Source organism: Saimiri boliviensis, chromosome 7, assembly GCF_048565385.1.
Source record: "Saimiri boliviensis isolate mSaiBol1 chromosome 7, mSaiBol1.pri, whole genome shotgun sequence".
In the NCBI taxonomy this organism is placed as follows: Eukaryota; Metazoa; Chordata; class Mammalia; order Primates; family Cebidae; genus Saimiri; species Saimiri boliviensis.
The window spans coordinates 115688637-115709007 of record NC_133455.1 but is presented as its reverse complement, the minus strand read 5'-3'; the positions used below and the strand labels follow the sequence as shown (position 1 = coordinate 115709007).

Genomic DNA, 20371 nt, shown 5'->3' with positions numbered 1-20371 from the left:
TTTGACAGAGGGACCTGGGCGATTAGTGTCTCCTCTCAGTATTCTTTAACATTTATTTATTTATTTGACAGAATCTTGCTCTGTCTCCCAGACTGGAGTGCAGTAGCACAATTGTGGCTCACTGCAACCTCTGCCTCCTGGGTTCAAGTGATTCTCCTCCCTCAGCCTCTGAGTAGCTAGTATTACAGGTGTTTGCTGTCACACCTAGCTGATTTTTTTAGGTAGAGACGGGGTTTCACCATGTTGGTCAGGCTGGTCTTGAACTCCTGACCTCAGCCTCCCAAAGTGCTGCGATTATAGGCATGAGCCACCTCGCCCGGCCGGTATTCTTTATCTTTAAAATGGGATTGCCACCTACATGGTAGCATTGTGAAGGTTAAGTATGATTAGATATATAAAATGTTTAGCATCTGTGCCTCACATGTATCTCTAGCTTTAATCAATTGGTGAATCAATTAGTCATTCATGAATATTTATGAAGAAGCAACTAAGTGCAGGGAGCCCTGCAATGCAGAGATGTTTATGGAAAATAACACTCTTGATTTCTGGAGCTAGAATTTAAATGCATTTAAAAAGTAATTTGGGGCCGGGCGCGGTGGCTCAAGCCTGTAATCCCAGCACTTTGGGAGGCCGAGGCGGGTGGATCACCAGGTCAAGAGATCAAGACCGTCCTGGTCAATATGGTGAAACCCCGTCTCTACTAAAAATACAAAAAAAAGTAGCTGGGCATGGTGGCACATGCCTGTAATCCGAGCTACTCAGGAGGCTGAGGCAGGAGAATTGCCTGAACCCAGGAGGCGGAGGTTGCGGTGGGCCGAGATCGCGCCATTGCACTCCAGCCTGGGTAGCAAGAGCGAAACTCTGTCTCAAAAAAAAAAAAAAAAAAAAAAAAAAAAGTAATTTGGAAAGGTCCATTTCATAATACCACTCAACTAGTAAGGTAAATAAGCATTTAGGAAAGTCGCTTACTTGTAAAGGTTTGTGATGAAGACCAGTTTTAGGACTGACTCATTAAATATCAAACAAATGGGTATTTAAAGGAAAAAACTTCACAAGATTACTAAATTCACTAAATTTACAGTAAACATCTTCATGGTGAAAAAGCAGCCATTTTCTGACATTAGTTGTCATATTTGCAAGATTTGGCAATGTTCATGATTGCCAAAGTTAGGTATGAAGGCATTTATTTTGGCTCCCAAATCCACATAGGATTACTCCTTGCCCTCCACTGGACATGCACACTCAAAATTGAGACAAAGTGTCATTTTTTGCCTATAGCTTTTCCTTGAAATCAAGCTCTTGCCTCTTAAGGCACAAATTTGGGCATAAAGTTTGTTAAATTATGTTCTGATTTGGTATATTTTCATGTTTTCTTTGGCCATTTGATTTACATAGGTCTAATGAGGTGTTGATTAATATAGAAAGACTTCCTTATAGTGTGCTTAACAAAACTATGTCTATTTGACATGAAGGTAAAAGTTAACTTCTGTATGAATGTTCTGTGAAGTGCTGTAATTGATTTATTTATTTATTAGCTTGTTTCCACTACCAGAAGCCAAGTCATCTGACTTATCTCAATGAGCTTTCATCTGCAGTACCTACCGTTATAGGGTATCTTGGTTCTCTGAGATTCCCACAGTTGTCAGTGTTCCTGGTTTTTTGGGAAATGCAATTCTTTATTCCCTTCAAAGCTTAGAATCTATATGCCATAGAAGAGCTACTAAATTGATTTCTTGTGAAGACTTAGTAGACATGATTTTTATATTTAAGTTGAGATCCTTGGGAGGCTGAGGCAGGAGAATTGTTTGAACCTGGAAGGCGGAGGTTGCAGTGAGCCAAGATTGCACCACTGCACTCCAGCCTGGGCGACAGAGCAAGACTGTTTTTTTTTTTTTTTTTTTTTTTTTTTTTTTTTTTTTTTTGAGACGGAGTTTCACTCTTGTTACCCAGGCTGGAGTGCAATGGCGCGATCTCGGCTCACCGCAACCTCCGCCTCCTGGGCTCAGGCAATTCTCCTGCCTCAGCCTCCTAAGTAGCTGGGATTACAGGCATGTACCACCACGCCCAGCTAGTTTTTTGTATTTTTAGTAGAGACAGGGTTTCACCATGTTGACCATGATGGTCTCGATCTTTCGACCTCGTGATCCACCCGCCTCGGCCTCCCAAAGTGCTGGGATTACAGGCTTGAGCCACCGCGCCCGGCCAAGACTGTTTTTAAAAAAAAAAAAGCAATCCTTGTTCCCTGTCATACTTAATTAAGGGAAATTTGTTATTTATTTATTTATTTCTGTTTTGAGACTGACTCTTGTTCTGTTACCTTGTCTGGAATGCAGTGGCATGATCTTGACTCACTGCAACCTCTGACTTACTGCATCGTCTGCTTCCCAGGCTCAAGTGATTCTTGTGCTTCAGCTTCCTGAGTAGCTGGGATTACATGCATACACCACCATGCCCTGCTAATTTTTATATTTTTAGTAGAGACAGTGTTTTCTCATGTGGGCCAGGCTGGTCTCGAACTGCTGACCTCAAGTGATTCACCTGCTTCAGCCTCCCAAAGTGCTGCAATTAGAGTTGTGAGCCAATGATTCCAGCCCAAAATTAATTTTTAAATTTCCCGTTTCCAGTGTGATTATGGTTACAAATTTGATTTATTCAATTTTTTTTTTTTTTTTTTTTGAGACACAATTTCACTCTGCCACCAGTGCTGGAGTACAATGTCTTGATCTCAGTTCACTTCAACCTCTGCCTGCTAGGTTCAAGTGATTCTCCTGCCTCAGCCTCATGAATAGCTGGGATTACAGGAGCCCATTACCACACCAAGCTTATTTTCTGTTTTTTAGAAGAGACAGGGTTTCACCATGTTGGTCAGGCTGGTCTTGAACTTTTGACCTCAGGAGGGTCACCTCAGGTGATCCACACACCTAGGCCTCCAAAAGTGCTGGGATTTCAGGTGTGAGCCACTGTACCTGGCCTGATTTATCCAATTTTATCCTGGTAGGAAAGATAACAGATTCTTATTAAAACTGCGTAAACTGTTTTATACAGTATTTAATCATTATACAGTATTTAATTATTGTTTATACAATATTTAATCATTATTCTAAGCAGTTTCTGGATAAGGCTGAACAATGTATTCAGTATTTTTCTACAGAACCATTCATAATTTGGTGGCTTCTTTAGTTTATAACCTGTATTAAGACCTTTCACAGGATATTTTTTTCCTGGAACTCTGAGGGGGGGAAAATATTACTATATTTATAAAGTATACCTTAAATTGAGGATTAGAGATAGATTGAGAAGAACATGTTCTCTTATGACCATATAAAATAAAATATGAACCACAACTAATCATACGTTTAGTCCAAGGTAATTCTTATTTTGTTGATCTTGTGTTAAGCAGCCTACCTTCACAGAGTTGACTGGTTTGCACAACATAATCATGAAAATCATGACCCATTCCCTTGATACAGTTAGGATAGTTGTTGATTCATGATGTCACCTTCATACCAAGATGCCTGCATTCATGAGTCTCTTCCATGTAGTAATAGTTAAGATGATTTGGTACAGTTCCTTACTAAGGATATTCTGATGTTTATTTGAAAGACTCAATTTATAAGACATATTTTCTCAGATACAGTGGCAGCAAAAATCTTGACTCATGTTTAGTTCTTGAGTGTCATAGCTCCTGTGTGACCTAGTTGCTCTCTGTGTCTTGTATACAACTGTCATCCTTAGAATTTTATTCACTATTGATATAGTTTGGATCTGTGTCCCCATGCAAATCTCATGTTAAATCATAATCACCTATGTTGGAGATAGGGCCTGGTAATTGGGTCATAAGGCGTATTTTTCATGAATGGTTTAGCACCATCTTTCTTGGTACTGTCCTCTGCAATAATGAGTGAGTTCTTGTGAGATCTGGTCATTAAAATAATATGTGGCACCTCTTCCCTTTCACTTGTTTCCCCTTTTGCCATGTGATGTGTAGGCTCCCCCTTTGCCTTCTATCATGTTTGTAAATTTCCTGGGCCTCCCCAAGCTGAGAACCCGAGCACATACCACCGTACTTCCTGTACAGCTTGCAGAACTGTGATCCAATTAAACCTCTTTTCTTAATAATTACTCATTTTCAAGTATTTCTTTACAGCAATGCAAGAATGAACTAATACTACCATTAGTGAAGACTTCCTTCACTTGTCTTCTAGGATCCTTGTTTTCCAAATGTTATGTCTTTTTATTGACTTAATTTTGGCCTTGGCAGGAGAATGACTTCTCCCTGCCTGTAGAAAGCTACACATTCTCTAGTAGCTTTTTGAGAAAGGGTGTATGGGAGATACAGGTTTTAAAGACAATGCATATTTGAAAAATGTCATTCTATATTTTCATGCTTGATTGATAGTTTGGCTGGGTATAGAACTCTAGGTTGAAATTATTTTCCTTCAGAATTTTAAAGACACTGCTTTATTATCTTCTTCCTACTAATCATCACTGAGAAATCTGAAGCCATTCTTTTTTCTGATTTCTCCTCTCAGTGGAAGCTTGTAGAATTGGTTGTTAGTCTTTAGTCTCATGAAATTTGAATGTAACCTGCATTTGTGTGGATCTTTTTATTACTGTCTGCTGGCATGCTTTGGGCTCTTTTGGTCTGGAAATTCTTGCCTTTCAATTCTGGAAAGTTTTCTTTTTTCTTTTTTTTTTTTTTTGAGACGGAGTTTCGCTCTTGTTACCCAGGCTGGAGTGCAATGGTGTGATCTCGGCTCACCGCAACCTCCACCCCCTGGGTTCAGGCAATTCTCCTGCCTCAGCCTCCTGAGTAGCTGGGATTACAGGCACGCGCCACCATGCCCAGCTAAGTTTTTTTTTTTTTGGATTTTTAGTAGAGACGGGGTTTCACCATGTTGACCAGGATGGTCTCGAACTCTCGACCTCGTGATCCACCCGCCTCGGCCTCCCAAAGTGCTGGGATTACAGACTTGAGCCACCGTGCCCGGCCTGGAAAGTTTTCTTAAATGAATTCATGGGTGATGTCTTTCTGTGTGTGTGTGTGTGTGTGTGTGTGTGTGTGTGTGTGTGTACCATTCTGTCATCCCAATTCGAATTTTTAGATGGATACTCCAATTGTATTTTTTCATCTGATTTATAATTTTGTCTTTTTGCTAAGGTAGGTTTCTTCAGCTTTATCATCCTGTCCTTCCATTGAGTTTTTCATTTTTTCTATCATGTTCTTAATTTTTCATTCCTTTATAGCATTCTATTCTTGACTCAAGAATGTAACATCTTGTCTGCATATATTAATTTTTTTGAACTTTCCTTATTCCTACATAGTCTATTGCTTCATGTATATTTTGTTTTTGTTTTCCTTGAGTCTCTGTCATGTTAGAAACTTTTCTCAATTGCATTTTTTAGCTAACTGCTTAATGTGATGTGGAAGATTAAAACGTTGAATGCCTTATCTAAATTTGACAGTTTTAAACTTCCTTTAGGCTGATCTGGGTGAGCCATTTCAGAAGAGGTCTCCAGAGACCTTAGGTCTTACGTCTGGTGCTGGTCAGATACACTCAGATAATAGTCTTCCATTTTTATGCATAGAGAAATAGGATCTGATCGCCAGCATTTTGGGAGATTTATGAGGAGGACTAGGGATCTCTGCTGTCAGGACTTAGTCCTTCTCTTTTTGGTATGGTACTCTTTTTATTTATTTATTTATTTATTTATTTATTTATTTTGACAGAATCTCACTCTGTTGCCCAGGCTGAAGTGCAGTGGTGTGGTCTTGGCTCACTGCAACCTCAGCCTCCCAGGCCAAATGATTCTCCTGCCTCAGCCTCCTGAGTAGCTGGGATTACAGATGTGTGCCATGCCTGGCTAATTTTTGTATTTTTATTAGAGACTAGGTCTTGCCATATTGGCCCAGCTGGTCTCAAACTCCTGACTTCAGATGATTCACCTGCCTTGGCCTCCCAAAGTGCTGGAATTATAGGCGTTAGCCACCGTGTCCAGCCAGGTACTCTCATTTTTGACTGCAGATGTTGTCTTCAGGCTTCTGTTAGGGTTGGGAGGAGCAGATAGTCACTGTTAGATGTGCTTGGTAAAGGCATCTAAGGTATCATTCTGCTTCTCAAACAGCTGTCACTATTTTGGCCATTTTATCCTGCTGTCTGCTCCCTTCACTCTGATTTCCAAAGGTGCTTGGTTCTTCTACTTCCTATGATTTTCAGGTTTCTGCCAGGTAAATCGGATTGGATCTTAACTTGTTACTACTGCAGTTTGAAATATTGTGTTTTAGGGATTTCTAAGTTAGTTACAACTGGTCCTGCTTATTTATTTATTTTTTTTTGAGATGGAGTCTCACTGGGTCACCTAGGCTGGAGTGCAGTGGCTTGATCTTGGATCACTGCAACCTCCACCTCCCAGGTTCAAGCCATTCTTCTGCCTGGGCCTCCCGAGTTGCTTTGATTACAGGTGCACCACCAGGCGTGGCTGATTTTTATATTTTTAGTAGACACGGGGTTTTGTCTATTGCTGGAACTCCTGGCCTCAAGTGATCTGCCCACTTCGCCTCCCGAAGTGCAGGGATTACAGGCATGAGCCACTGCAGCTGGCCTTTGCTGCTTATTTTTCAGCTTCCCAAATCTTGTGGCTGTTACCTCTTATTTCTCTCTGTTTTTTAGGATTTATGCCTGAAAACAACAACAACAACAACAACAACAAAAAACAAAAAACGAAACTTTATTGTAGTTTTAGTGGGATTTGAGGGAGTGAAATTAGGTGTTTTTAGTTCATTATCTTCATACCATTCTAACATGCCTTTTACATTTTAATATGCGTAATGTTAATAACTTACAATTACAGCATCTTAAATAAATAAAACATACATTTACTCTCAACCAAATACCGTGAAAATTTTTCTTTATATTTTGTAGTTTTCAGTAATTTGTGTATGCAAAGTTTTCAAATAGTGTAGTATACATAGAATGTAATAGTTGACTAGAGTTAATTTTAGTGTTTCATTTTGTTTTGTTTTATTACTAATTGTGTGACTCCTGGCAAAAGATTACATTCTCTGGTCATACAACTGGAGATTGTAGCACTCTGATTTTACATGGTCATTGTAAAAGTGAAATTTAAAAAAAAAAATTGTATGCTTCCTGGGCAACATAGTGAGACATTACCTCTATAGAAAAATTTAAGAATTAGCCAGTTGTGGTGGTATGCACCTGTGGTGCTGTGAAGTAAAAGGGTCACATGAACCCAGAAAGTTGAGACTGCAGTAAGCAGAGCCGTGATTTTACCACTGAACTCCAGCCTGTCTGCAAACAAACAGAAAAACAAAATGACTTGTGAAAAGTGCTGATTCTTAATTAGGAAGAGACTAAACATTGGATAGTCATGGAAATGTTTAATGAACATTGGAAACTGGTTGCAAGTATTTATGCTTCTATAAATAAATAATTGATCTCATTGCAAATGACCCTATATAAGACAAATTTATTTTAATCTGTGACATTTTACAATCAAGCTGCATCCTGTTTTTTTAGTGATGTTAATAAAACTTAAAAGTAAGTCACTTAATTTTCTATAGTTTCCTATAGATTTTCTCAGAGTCATCGATCATAAGCACATAGTAGTTCCTATGTAGTTCCTGAAAAGTACCCTACAAAAGGTATTTTTTCCATCTTGTATTCTGAAGTGCAGATGTTTTTAGGCCAAGACTAAAATCTTAGTTGACATATTAATTAATTTCTTCCTAGAAAGTAAGAGTTGAGATCCTAAAAATGAAGGTTCTTTTGAGATTTTTGTAGTGGAAACAAAAACACTGAGAATTTCAGCTCACCATTTATTGACCAAATAACTGTGTTTTATACCATGGAAAATGAATTAAGATATGATTTCTTTCCTTATATAAAGATTATTTGATTATTTGCATAAGGATAAATAATGAAATGTGGTAAGTATAATGATGACTTGCATAAAAGATCTTGAGAGAGTAATGGTACCTGGTTTGGGGATGTACATAGTAAGAGGAGAGTAAGAATTGTCAGTGATAGGGTAATACAGAATGAATTATGAAAAGGATATATCAAGTGAACTATAATAGGATAGTTTCTTTGGGATAGAGAGTGAAAGGTGTTGGCCTTGAAACTATCTGAATAACAGCCTAATCATTTTCCTTTTCTAAACTGTTTCATCAGACACAGAAACAGAACCATTGTGTGAAGGGATGAATAAAGCTCTGTGGGATGGTACTAAATGTTGTCTGGGTTGTATTTCTGCTCATATCAGTTATTCAAAATTATTTAATCTTATTGGAACATTTTGGATTTTCAGATTCAGGATGTCCAACCTGTATTATTAGTAGCCAGCAGCTTTCTCTAGGTAGACTATGTTTAGACTAAAAAATGTAGTCAGGATTTACATTGGAAAAGTATTTGGCAAGAGAAGGGAGGCTTGAAGAAGATATCCATTTGAGAGTGTGAACCGTAATTTAAATCTTTGTGGATCAGACTTTCTAAAAACAATTTGCTTCCAGAATGTAAAAAAGTGTTCATTAGGCAGCTCTGAATATTTTGGCTATTTGTACCTTCTCTCCCACCCTCCAATTAAACCTAGATTTCAGTGCTGTGGTAATGTCTTGCTTTTTTTTAATCATAATTTTTTTTTTAGACAGGATCTGGCTCTGTTGCCCAGGATGGATGGAGTACAGTGGTTCAAGCTCACTGTAGCCTTGAACTTCTGGGCTCAAGTGATCTTCCTGCATCAGCCTCCTGAGTAGCTGGAACTATAGGTTCATATCACCACACTTGCTAATGTTTTAAAATTTTTTTTCTAGAGCTAGAGATCTTGCTTTGTTGTCCAGGCAGGTCTCAAACTCCTGACTTCAAGAGAGCCTTCTGCCTCGGCCTCCCAGAATGTTGGGATTATAGGCATGCTCCACTGTGCTCGGCCTAAATCTTGCTTTTAATGAATAGTCTTTGCTTGAGACACCCTTAGAGAATCACAGTTATATTTTTGAAGAATTAATGCGGCTTGGAACAAGTATAACCTTTTTTTTGTGACATAATACTTAAAAGCAGTTGATACATTATTCATTTTGCCTCATGGAAAATACACAAGGACCTTTTAAAGATAAGTAATTAAAAAAAACTTTTATTATGGAAAATTTCAAATATATACAGAAATAGAATGAGATAATGAATTCTGTGTGCCCATTGCTCAGCTTGAACCATTGTCAAGTCATAAGGGCCAGTTTTCTTTTAGCTGTATCCCTCTTACCCACTAAACTCTTAAAATGTTTTAGTAGATACCTATATTTAGTGATTAATAGAGACAAGATACACAGGTTAGCTAAATTTTAGGAAGATAGACTGAGAAAGAGAGAAAGAAAATATGGATTCTGTCTCTGACGTGAACAGGTTCTCTCTGTGCTTTTGTCCTTCTCTTTGATGGCTGTGTTTCTGTCAGCTACATTTGGTGGATCTCATGCAAATGTCTTGCTAATATACTCATTTTTAGACTGAGTTTTATCCTTTTTAAAAATTCCCTTCTTTCCATCAGGGTGCCTATAATTATTTGTTTTTATTTGGTTTTCACTCATATAAAAAAGTTGGGAGGTCTTTGTTAGGGTATGAAATGTAATTTGCCCTGGGACTAAAACACTTACCTGGGGATGTTAATGTTGTGACTAGCTGTGCTACTGAAGAGAAGACATTGTTTTTGTCTTTATGGTAAATGACTCAAAATAAGCTTTTTGCCATCTTACTTCTAAAGACTGTATTGTCAAGGTTAAAAAATTTGATTGTAGGTTTCAACTGTTCTGCTAGATTTGAGCACTTTGGGGTTTAGATTCTGTGGAGAAAATCTTTAGCCTTCTCTAAATTGAAATTAACTTGATCAATCAAGTCATTATCAGGATTTAAACAACTGAATTTTCTAGAAATTATAAAATTGAAATTCTTTTCATGATAAAACTACTATAAAAGGTTAAAAAAAAAAAGGCCTTGAGCAAGGTTTAACTTTTTTTTTCTGGACTGAAATGGAGGCTTTCTTTCAAGCGAATTCCCTGATGTTTGCTCTGTGTGATTTGGCTCTATCTCTGTAACTGCTAATATGTGGCGTGGATTTCAAGTTGTTTGGGATCTGGATGTACCCAGAGTCTGTATTGCAAGACGGGATTCACAGGCATTATGTTACAAAACTGGCTTGCTGCCTTCTGTTATCTTTTTCTGTGTCCTGTGTAACTGCATTGTTTGTTGCAGTATATGCACTAGCTGTTGTCTGTGTTCAGTTTCCTGCAGGCTGGCAAAGTGGGAGGGGCTTTGTTTGATACATAGCTGAGTTTTCACTGTGTGAGTTCTTGAGTGCACATTGCAGCCATCTTAATTACACTTTTGTGCAACTGAGACTGTGCAGCTGTCTCAAAATGGCTGCTAACGTAGTCTTTGTAGCTGCTTAGGCAGCAAGTATGCCAGTGAGGAGATTTGTCACATGCATGAGGACCAGAGGTAAGAACAAATTACTCTTTATGTTTAAACATTCTTATTGTTTTCCTTTTTTAAAAAAAATTTAACTGAGTTTACATAGAAGGGCGAACTTAGAGCTTGGTTTTTAAAAAGTTGAAATGTTTGGTAGAACCTTTAAGCCTTTATTATGGAAACAGTACATAGCATGATGGGGTCAAAGGTTAAATTCCTGGAATTTTTCACCATTTTATGTTGTCATTGCCAGAACATTTGATCACCATAGTAGTGCATTTCTGACCCTAATTCACTTAATATTTCTTTTGTGTAGGCTATTTTAGTGTGTTTGGTATTTATTTGTAGAAATTAAAACAATATGTTATCTGAATAGATTTTTTTTAAAGGATCCATAAATAAGCCTTGTTTTGCACAAAGACTACAGTTTTCTAGGTTTTTGGGAGATACTGTGTGGAAGCCTTTTGGGAAGAAGGGTAATTATATAAATCATTAAAATTTTTGTTTAATACTGTCCAAAATCTTTTCTTGGCATTATGGGATCAAATTCTTTCTCATCATGCTGCCTCTTCCCAGTATCCAACTCTTTGACATTTTTAATGCTGCTTTGCTTGTTTGTTTAAATTACTTTTTGCTTAAGTTGACATTCAGATTCAGATTTTGAATTTAGAAATGAATTCATATATAGTCATGGATACCTCTTTTTAGTGTTTCTAGTGTATTCAAATACCACATCAGAGCTGAAGTAAGTACTCAGATGTTTTACTTACGTAAGTCATATTATTATGTTCATTTTAGTCTTAATTTAAACCTGTAGTATATTAAAAAGAAATATAGCTCAGTGATTTTGTAAATTTAATTTCAAAAAATTTAAAAAGCTTTCTTTACATTGTTCTGAAGTAGAAATGTTTATTGAGATACTCTTAAGTTTGTGGTTACCCAGAAAGGTGGGAGAAAGTAATTCTTATTCATACAGTATTTCAGATAGCAGAAAAGGTATACTTTAAGCAGCAATGCTTAAATGTACTACCTATTAAAATCTGTTTTTAGCTGGTATTATATGCTCCTGGTTTTGTCGGTAGAGTGTTAAGAATATATTCCTGACTTATATGACATAGAACAGTAAGTTCTAAACTTTCTGAGTAGAGCAGCTTTCTAAATCAGAAACTTTTTGCAAGTTAAACTCTTAGGGAGGATTCCAGTATATAAAAGGGATACTTATGGTTTCTGCTTAATTCTGCAAGGCTTAAGAAACAAAAGGATACATGTGGTATTTTATTGTTATGTACTTAATTTATGTTGTAAACTTATACCATTCACATGCCATGTGTATTTAATAAAATAAGAACAATTATGCTATTTAGATAAACAAAGCTTTGAAATGAGATTATATATGACTATTTTAATCTTATATTAGGTCCAGTTCTACTTCACTTATTTGTAGAACCTTGGCCTCTTAAGGCACTGTGGGATTCAGTTTAAAAATTATTCTAGAATGTTTTTTATGTTCTTTTTTGATGCTCATGAAGATGGAATATAAGATCTATATGTATATGACTTAACAGTTTAAAATTGTTGCCTTGTCACAGCCTTGTGTTCATATTTGTTTTAGTTAACATTTTTTTTTTAAAACAAAATAATTGTTTTTCCTAACTTAATCAGTGTCCATTTGTTCGGTGGCTTAAAATATACTCTGGGATCGGTATTTATCTCAATTTCATCAGTAGCTTTAGCATTTTTATTTCACTTTTATCACTACATTGTAAAATCTTTAGGACTGTCTTATATGACATAGTAGATTCTCATAATTTGAACACTAATTTATGTAAATCATTCAGTCATATGAATTCTCCATAAAAAAGAGAAAGGAAAACATTTCAATATGTTTGAGGGATTCTGTTCATCATTTCAGTAAGGTTATCCTGGGAGTGAGTATGACACAAACGTGAATGTGCTGTGATCTTAATCACTCTTATTTTCATGCCTTTTAATAGTAATAAGAGCTCACTGTCTTGGTGGTAAGAGTGGAAGGGGAGGAGACTCTAGTGTTTAAAAATACATGTATTTCAAAATATTTTATATAATGTAGAAAAACTGTGCATTTTGAAATTATTGAGCAGTTTATGCTGGTCTTGAGTGCGATCTTAGGGAAATTTTAATAACCCAGTCTTTTTGCCTTCTATTACTAACTGTAAAATTTACCCCTAGCCTCTACAAGATTATTACTTGTACATGAGGAAATACTAACACCCTATGGTTACTCAGGATATTATTGCTAATTCTTTCACTGCTGTGTTGCATTTTTGCAACTGTAAGCATAAATTGCCCCCTTACTGAGATGATTATTTTGGGATTGGTGATAGTTTTCAAATTTTCTGTTCCAAGCTCCAGGTTAACTATTTTGCTGGGTAATTGAAGGCATAATACATCTGGGAGCTGAATAATTGAGGTTTTATGATATTATTTTGTCACTTTTTAAAATTCTCCCCTTTTGTTTACCCTTTTTCATAAATGATTTCCTTTGCATAAGCCTCTAAGTGAAATGTTAGGATGTGGCACTGGCCAAGAGTCCAAACCTGAATTTGAATACTGTTTTTGCCACCTTTTTCTGACATTGATCAGCTCATTCCATTTTCTTTCTTTTTTATTGGAGACAGAATCTCACTCTGTTGCCTAGGCTGGAGTGCAGTGGCAGTCTGAGCTCACTGCAACTTCCACTTCCTAGATTCAAACAATTCTCGTGTCTCAGCCTCCTGAGTAGCTGAGATTATAGGCAAGCACCACCATGCCCAGCTGATTTTGTATTTTTAGTAGAGATGGGGTTTTACCACGTTGGCCAGGCTGGTCTCGAACTCTTGGGCTCACATGATCCGCTCACCTCAGCCCCCTGAAGTGCTGGGATTACAGGCGTGAGGCACCGTGCCCTGTCTTCATTCCATTTTTTGATTCTCATTTCTTGATCTGTAAAATGGGGGAAGTTCCTATCTATTTGGCAAGCATATGCTGAGAATAAATTTACATAATGTTTCAGAATAGTGTCTTGAAATACCCTGCAAAAATCTTGCATACTAATTTTCTCAGTAATACCTGAATGCCTAAATGTTACGTACCTTTTCAAGTGTGATTAGATCAGTGTATATTTTAAAACTATGGCAAATTTATTTCTTATATAACTCATGCTCAGAAGCAAGAAGTGCTAAGTAACATCATTATATCCACTTAGTAATGTTATATATTCAGTTTTGTAGTACTGGGACCTACTCTGTTAACATAAATTAGCTATCCTTTGTTGTGTATGGGCATGGAAGATGTATTTATTAAGTAAAGCCAATATAGAATGTTGACATTACAGAATTTAGAGGAGTAGGAGAAATGTTTTGGTTATAGTCTGACTGAATTCTTCAGTTATACTGTGAGAAAATAACTTCTCCAAAAACATGACTTGAATTCACGGCCTAGAGTTTCCTGTGTTTCCGTACAAATGAGAATCTTAAAAACAGTAAATTCTCTTTCAAAAAAATTATTTTTCAGAGCCACAAACTGGTAGCCAGCAAACTTACTTTTATTCTTTAGCCACCACCCCATTTCTCTAATTGTTAGCATTTAAAGTTGTCACATTTTACCTAAAAATCTAGGTGTCTTGCCTCTTGAAAAGCAAACGATTGGGCAGTATTAGGCCTGCATTTTTGCTTGCTTTTAGCAATCTGCAATTGAGTATAGCTTCTGTCTCTTTCAGATAGGGCCTCCTCTTGCTCACCTCTGGTCCTCTTCACTGAATCCCATTACCTGTGTGGCCTTGGAAGACAGTTCCTTTTAAATCTCTATGCTATGTATTTGATAGATTATTGGCAGCCTTAAATATCTAATATATAACTTCTAATCCAAACGAAAGTAAACACAAGTAAAATGTAACCTACTTTACTTGGTCGGAGAGACTTAGAATACGTAAAGTCAGTTTACTCTTTAGAAGATACAGTACCTTTTGTAACCTTTCACCTTGTCCTAATTTTATATAGAGTACAATGGGAGCTGAATGAAGGAGAATGACGTAACAATTAACAATTGATTGAAAGTGAAGAGATTAAAGAAATACTAAATAGAAACATAAAAGTACCTTGAGGTCTTTTATATGATAATCAGTTCTCTTTTCTTTAAATGTTATCACTATGTTAAAAGACATCATTATGAACTTGATGTTCTTAACGGTGATACTGAGTAAGAAAAAGTTAAAGTGTATTCAAGCTATGCAGTTTACTGCACAGGTAAATGAAATAACAAAAGATTTTTTGCTCAAATTAGTTGAGCTAAGAAGTTTTAGCACTTAAAATAATGAGTAAATTTCCTAATAGAATGTTTTCTTAACCGTACCCTAGACGAATGGCCATTACAGACTTTATTTTTGTTGAAAACGTACATCTGTTTGTTTATTAATTTGACATTTGCAGTGTCCAACTATGTGAAGACTACCTTGATGATGCATGAAACATGATAAGTTTATAATCTTGATCTGACTTAAATTTGAATTCTACATTTCCCAGAGTGAAAGCCAGCTTGTTAACATTCAAATAATACCCCAACATTGGTAACTCTAAGGAAATGCTGAAAGAATGTTATGCCTTTTTGGAAAATGGTTTTCTACTTAGAGTTCAACTTTAGAGAAAACTGAAAAAGTGGTTAACTTGCACAGGAAACAGTGACTCCCCTGCTTTACTGTTCTTCACAATCTGAAAAGAGAAAGTGATTTGGGAGAAAGCCTGTCTATTCAAATAAGTGACTTTTTAAATTCTCAGGTTAGAATCCTCGCAAAGAGTTCTCTGTTGGTGATTTGTAACAGTCTGTTATTAGTCATTAATGTGTGAATATGGAAACTGTGAAAACAGCACTAATTGATTTAGTGAATCTTCCTGAGTTCGAGGGACCTTCACACTGGAGAGATGTCAGAGGAGTTGCTTCTACATCTGCCTGAGGGGAATGTGTATATCCTAAGCCAGAAATAGCTAGTCAACTGCCAGTAGAACTATCTGACCTGCTATATCCCTTTGTTGGATATAGAAGTACCTGTACCATGGCATGCATAGTGGAAAACATTAGTAGAGAAGTTAGGAAAATATTATTTCTGCTCTGGTACTGTTACTGAGTAATAGTGTAGTTTTGGATAAATTATTTAACCCCTTTGTGTCATCCCTGATCATTATATGAGAGGAGTCCTTAGAAGAACACCAACTTTGAGTCAGAGTTAGGGTGAATCCATGTTCTTCTCACTAGTTAGAGAGAAATTATATGAAAAATGAATATATAGTGCTCAAAGTACGTTACCTATTTATGTTTATGTGGTTATGTGCTCGGTAAGTCTTAGGGTTTTTTTTTTTTTTTTTTTTGAGACAGAGTCTCACTCTGTCACCCAGAGTGCAGTGGCACTGTGTTGGCTCATGGCAACCTCCGTCTCCTAGGTTCGAGCAATTCTCCTGCCTCAGTCTCCCGAGTACCTGGGATTACAGGTGCCAGTATGCCCAGCTAATTTTTCCATTTTTAGTAGAGATGGGGTTTCACCATTTTGGCTAGGCCGATCTTGAACTCCTGACCTCAGGTGATCGGCCTGCCTTGGCCTCCCAAAGTTCTGGGATTACAGGTGTGAGCCACCATGCCCAGCCAGGTTATTTACGTATTTTTATGGAATGAAGCAAGTAGCTTATTTTCAGAACCTCAGTTTTTCTTGTTTCTAAAATGGGGATAATGTTTATCATAAAGAACTAATAATGGGGTTTAAATGAGGATAACAAATATAAAGCGACTAGTGAAGTGTAGCACAAATTAATTAAATATTGGTTGCATTTTCTTCACAAGATTCCCTTTAGCACAGATCTTTTTTTTTTTTTTTTTTCTTTTTAAAATCATTATTTCAGGAAGAATGGAGCTGGGAGAAATCTGGTCTACTGGGTACTTTAGAAAAGGGTCTTTAAGGAAAGGGCATTTTTAGGGGCCTGGCTAATTTGCAGTAAAAAATGTCAAGAGAGTAGGTTGTTTAGAGTCTCAAAGTGAAGACTTTCAAGAGTTCAGAGGGGATGAAATAAGAATTCTTACCTGTGCAAAGGCAGCATGGTAAAGTGAAAATGAAAACAGATTGTGAATTGATTAATTACTCAACAGATGTAACAAGTATTTATTAATGCACCTATTATTTGCCAGGTACTGTTTGATGCTAGCATATAAGATCCCTGCTCTCCTTCATGGAGTTTACATATGTGGAGGGAGTAAGAAAACACAGACAATAAATATGGGAGAAGGTGCAAATACTTAGGGATTGTGAATGCTGTGGGGTAGGGTAGAATGGGTATCTAAGAGCTAGATGAGCGCTATTCAGTGTGGCCTGTGGTCAGTCTGAGAACGGTTTGTTTCTGGTCCTCTGTGAGATAACTGAAATTCAGAGTTTATAGAAATTTTTACATCAATCTGATAATGTAATTTTATGTCTGTTGAGTTAAAACTAAGACTCATATTTTGTATGCCTTTTTAATTTTGTTTTTCAAGTAATTTATTACCATCATTATTTTCTAATAGCATTGATCTATAGTGGGTTGAAAATAAAACACCAGTTTTTACTGCTATTCATTTGAGCAGTGAGCTAGATCAACAGCTGCCATTGTTAGTACTTTTAGTAAGCATGTTGTGGAGATTTTCAGCTTCTTTTGATTAATTCACTGTCAAGTAATTAGCTTATTTGGATTAAAAATATTTACATCCTTGTTATTTACATTATGTTTTATGTTGGACTAAATGATTTTAGGTCTTGATTTTCAAGTACTTTTATTCATGGTTGGATGCATGATACAAGTAGGAAGAGCAAAATTAAAACTGTAAGGAATATAATAGGTGATTTCTGTTTTTACTTTATTATTTTTTAAGTTTTATAATTCTTTTAGTTAAACATTGGATACTCATCTTTTTTTACCTTTTAACTTGTAGATTCTGTTCTCAGTACTTAGATGATTTCTGACTTTTTTTTCTCAACTCATATTTTATGATCAGTATATGGTACTTAGCTCTTTTGATATAAGACCTTTCCTCCAACCAAGAGTTAATTTATGTGGTGTACACTGCATGAAATTATATCATTATATTTGTTCATATCACTTCATCTGCTGTTGGTGTGTCATAGATCCTGAGAAGAGAATATAGTTGTTTGAGGAAATTTATCATTGATAACCTAGGTAATATTTTTGATTGTTTACATAAGTCTACCATTTGCTATTGATAAATGATAACTTTATGAGCCCTCTCATTTATAGCCCCATTATCTTTTTTATGTGATAGGAGTAACTTAACAAGTATGTTTTAAGACAACTGAAAATAAGATTTAAAAATATGGAAAATATTTTGGGTAATGCCTAGTTAACATTTTAAGTACTTTTCATTTTATTATTTCAGATGTGGGGCTAAACTAGTTTCTAGATTGTTACTTGAAAATGAAATTTAATATATCTTTAGCCCTAACAAAAATGGTAGTGGAGTAGAATTATATATTTATAGGTCATAAATTAACAAAAATAAAAATAAAAAATAAGAAAAGGGCCTCATAGATAATGACCCCACTCTTGCCCTGTCAGATCTGGCCAATAAAAACAATACATGAATGATATAGCTTTGAAAAGAATGCCGCACAGACAGAATATGTTCTTGTGAAGACATTTGTAATTTAATATGCCTGAGTTTTGATACTGAGCACATGCTTTAGTGCATATTTAACTAGTGGTAAATGTGTTTAATTATTTAACCATCATAATAGTGATATCTGAAGGTGCACAATTCTTATTATTTAGTGAAATGTTAAACAGCGCACTTCTAAGAGCAAATCTACTTAATAATGTTTACTATTTAATTGATTAGTTAAAATTTGAAAGATAGTTGAAGAGTAGAATGAGGATAGCTTTTAGGTAATATGAATTATAATTTGTATTTTTAATGATTGTTAAAGAGCAACTATTGAATTTATGTAGTCTGTGCCATAAGTAAGCTAAGGCTTTTGAATATCTCTGGGAGTAAAAAATATTTTTTGTGTGGTGGGGGTGGGATTTCAGTTATATAAGAATTATAAATTGGTTTTATTTTATTACCTGGATTTGAATTATATTAGTAAGTAGATAACTAGATATATTCTAGAACCAGTCAGTATATGTTGGGGAAGGTTTACATGGGGAGGGTTTACTCAGCAGTACTATCCTTTAGTTTGGTCAGGAAATGAGGACTGCTTTATGTAAATTGTTCTTACTGGCGCCAGCTAGCTGTAACTGCAGTCTGGCTGTGCTAGGGCAGCAAATAAAATGTGTCATGGATTTTCTGTTTGGAATGTATAAGAATTCAGCCTTTTGGACTGAAAGAACAGTGTTTATATATTAGAATAGGAGTAGTGAGACCACAGTTGACAGTGAATATGTGAAATGGTGAGAATATAAGCCTTTAAAGCTTTTAGTTCTTTTATAGATTTATGCCTATTGATAGTATTGGGTAATATGTGGGAGGTACTTAACTGCACACAGTTGCTGCAGACCTAATAGTTGGCAGGATAGAAAGCAGTACAAAGAATTCTGATTCTAGGCATTTTCACTTGAAATAGTCATTTTGAAGACGTGCTCTGTGTGTTCTGTGAGCTTCATTGACATTGTCTGACGTTTTTGGGCTTTTGTGGTAAATGGGATGTTTGCTGCACAAACTACACAACAGATGTGAACCACTATTTGAAAGGAATTTTAATATGTAGCCAACCTACTGTATTCTTTTTTTTTTTTTTTAATGAATATGAACCAAACAAGAAATTTAGACTCAAGAAGGCTGACCTAGAAGTCTGCATTAGCTTTTAATGTTTATACAAATGAACTAAGTAGCAGTGGTTACAGAAGAGGAAGTCCTTTTCACAGTGTCAAGCTGCCCACAGGTAAGAGATTCAGGTCCTTTTTCTGTGACACCTACCCCCCAGGCTTTACATTTTTCTCTCACCATTGAGAAGTTTTAAAAAAATTTGTTTGTTTTTAGTTCTGATGAAAATAGGATTGATAGATCATTTAATGTTAGTATTCAGGAGATTTTGAATGCCACATTTGGATTTGGTATTTTTTTTTAAAATGTAATTTCCATCTTCTCAAAATTCCTTCACATTTGAATTGAAATGAACTAACAGTAGACTTCATATATGATTATTACTCATGCATACAATATGTTCATATTACACAGAAATCAGTTTTAGATCGTTTTTCGTTATAGTCTGTTACTATATTCTCAGTTGTAGTGACACCAACTGGTACATGCAGAGAGATGACATTTTGTAACCTCACTTAAGTATAAAGTTTTAGTTTAACTTTACCACTTTGAATTCACCTTTACAAATCAGAGTGCTTGTGTTTTCAAATACGGCTCATTGACATATATTAGATAGTGTATATTTATACATATAACTTGGTCTAGTTTTCTACTTCTACCCTTATTCTTTCCATTTCTCCATGTTTAAATTTATTACTATTTTAATAAAGTGAATTTTAAAAGTCTAAAATGAATGAATTAAGAATTCCATCAAATTTAATATTTCTTAACCTGGGTTAAAAGAACATAGTCATTTGTTATTTTTTTCTATGCTTGAACTATTATATATAGAAATACAAAATCCCATTGAAATAAAAATAAAGAATATTATTACCATTGCTATAAAGATATGAAGGTATATGCTTATAAAGAAATGCCAGCATATGTGTTCATTCATATCAGTATGGCCAGAGATATATTACTGATTGTAATAATTTTTGGAGGATGGGTGTGTGAAAAGTTGAGTAGCAGAGTAAAGTGAAGAGTGGTAGTAAGGTTAGCTTAGAGAAGTGTATCAAAGAAAGGAATTATGTTAGGCAGCTCTCTGC

The 20371-nt window shown here is 35.7% G+C and overlaps 1 protein-coding gene across 3 annotated transcripts in view; it reads left to right on the top strand.

The window, feature by feature from the left end:
* ATF7IP (activating transcription factor 7 interacting protein) overlaps positions 1-20371 on the top strand; it is a 134844-nt gene that overhangs the window by 10357 nt on the left and 104116 nt on the right. The window contains exon 1 of one of the 3 annotated variants that reach the window (XM_074403262.1): positions 2096-10502. The exons of 1 other annotated variant lie outside the window; for it this stretch is intronic. In XM_074403262.1, coding sequence (XP_074259363.1) covers positions 10486-10502 — 17 coding nt within the window. In that variant the 5' untranslated portion in view covers positions 2096-10485. One more of the 3 variants, XM_074403263.1, reaches the window with a different exon arrangement.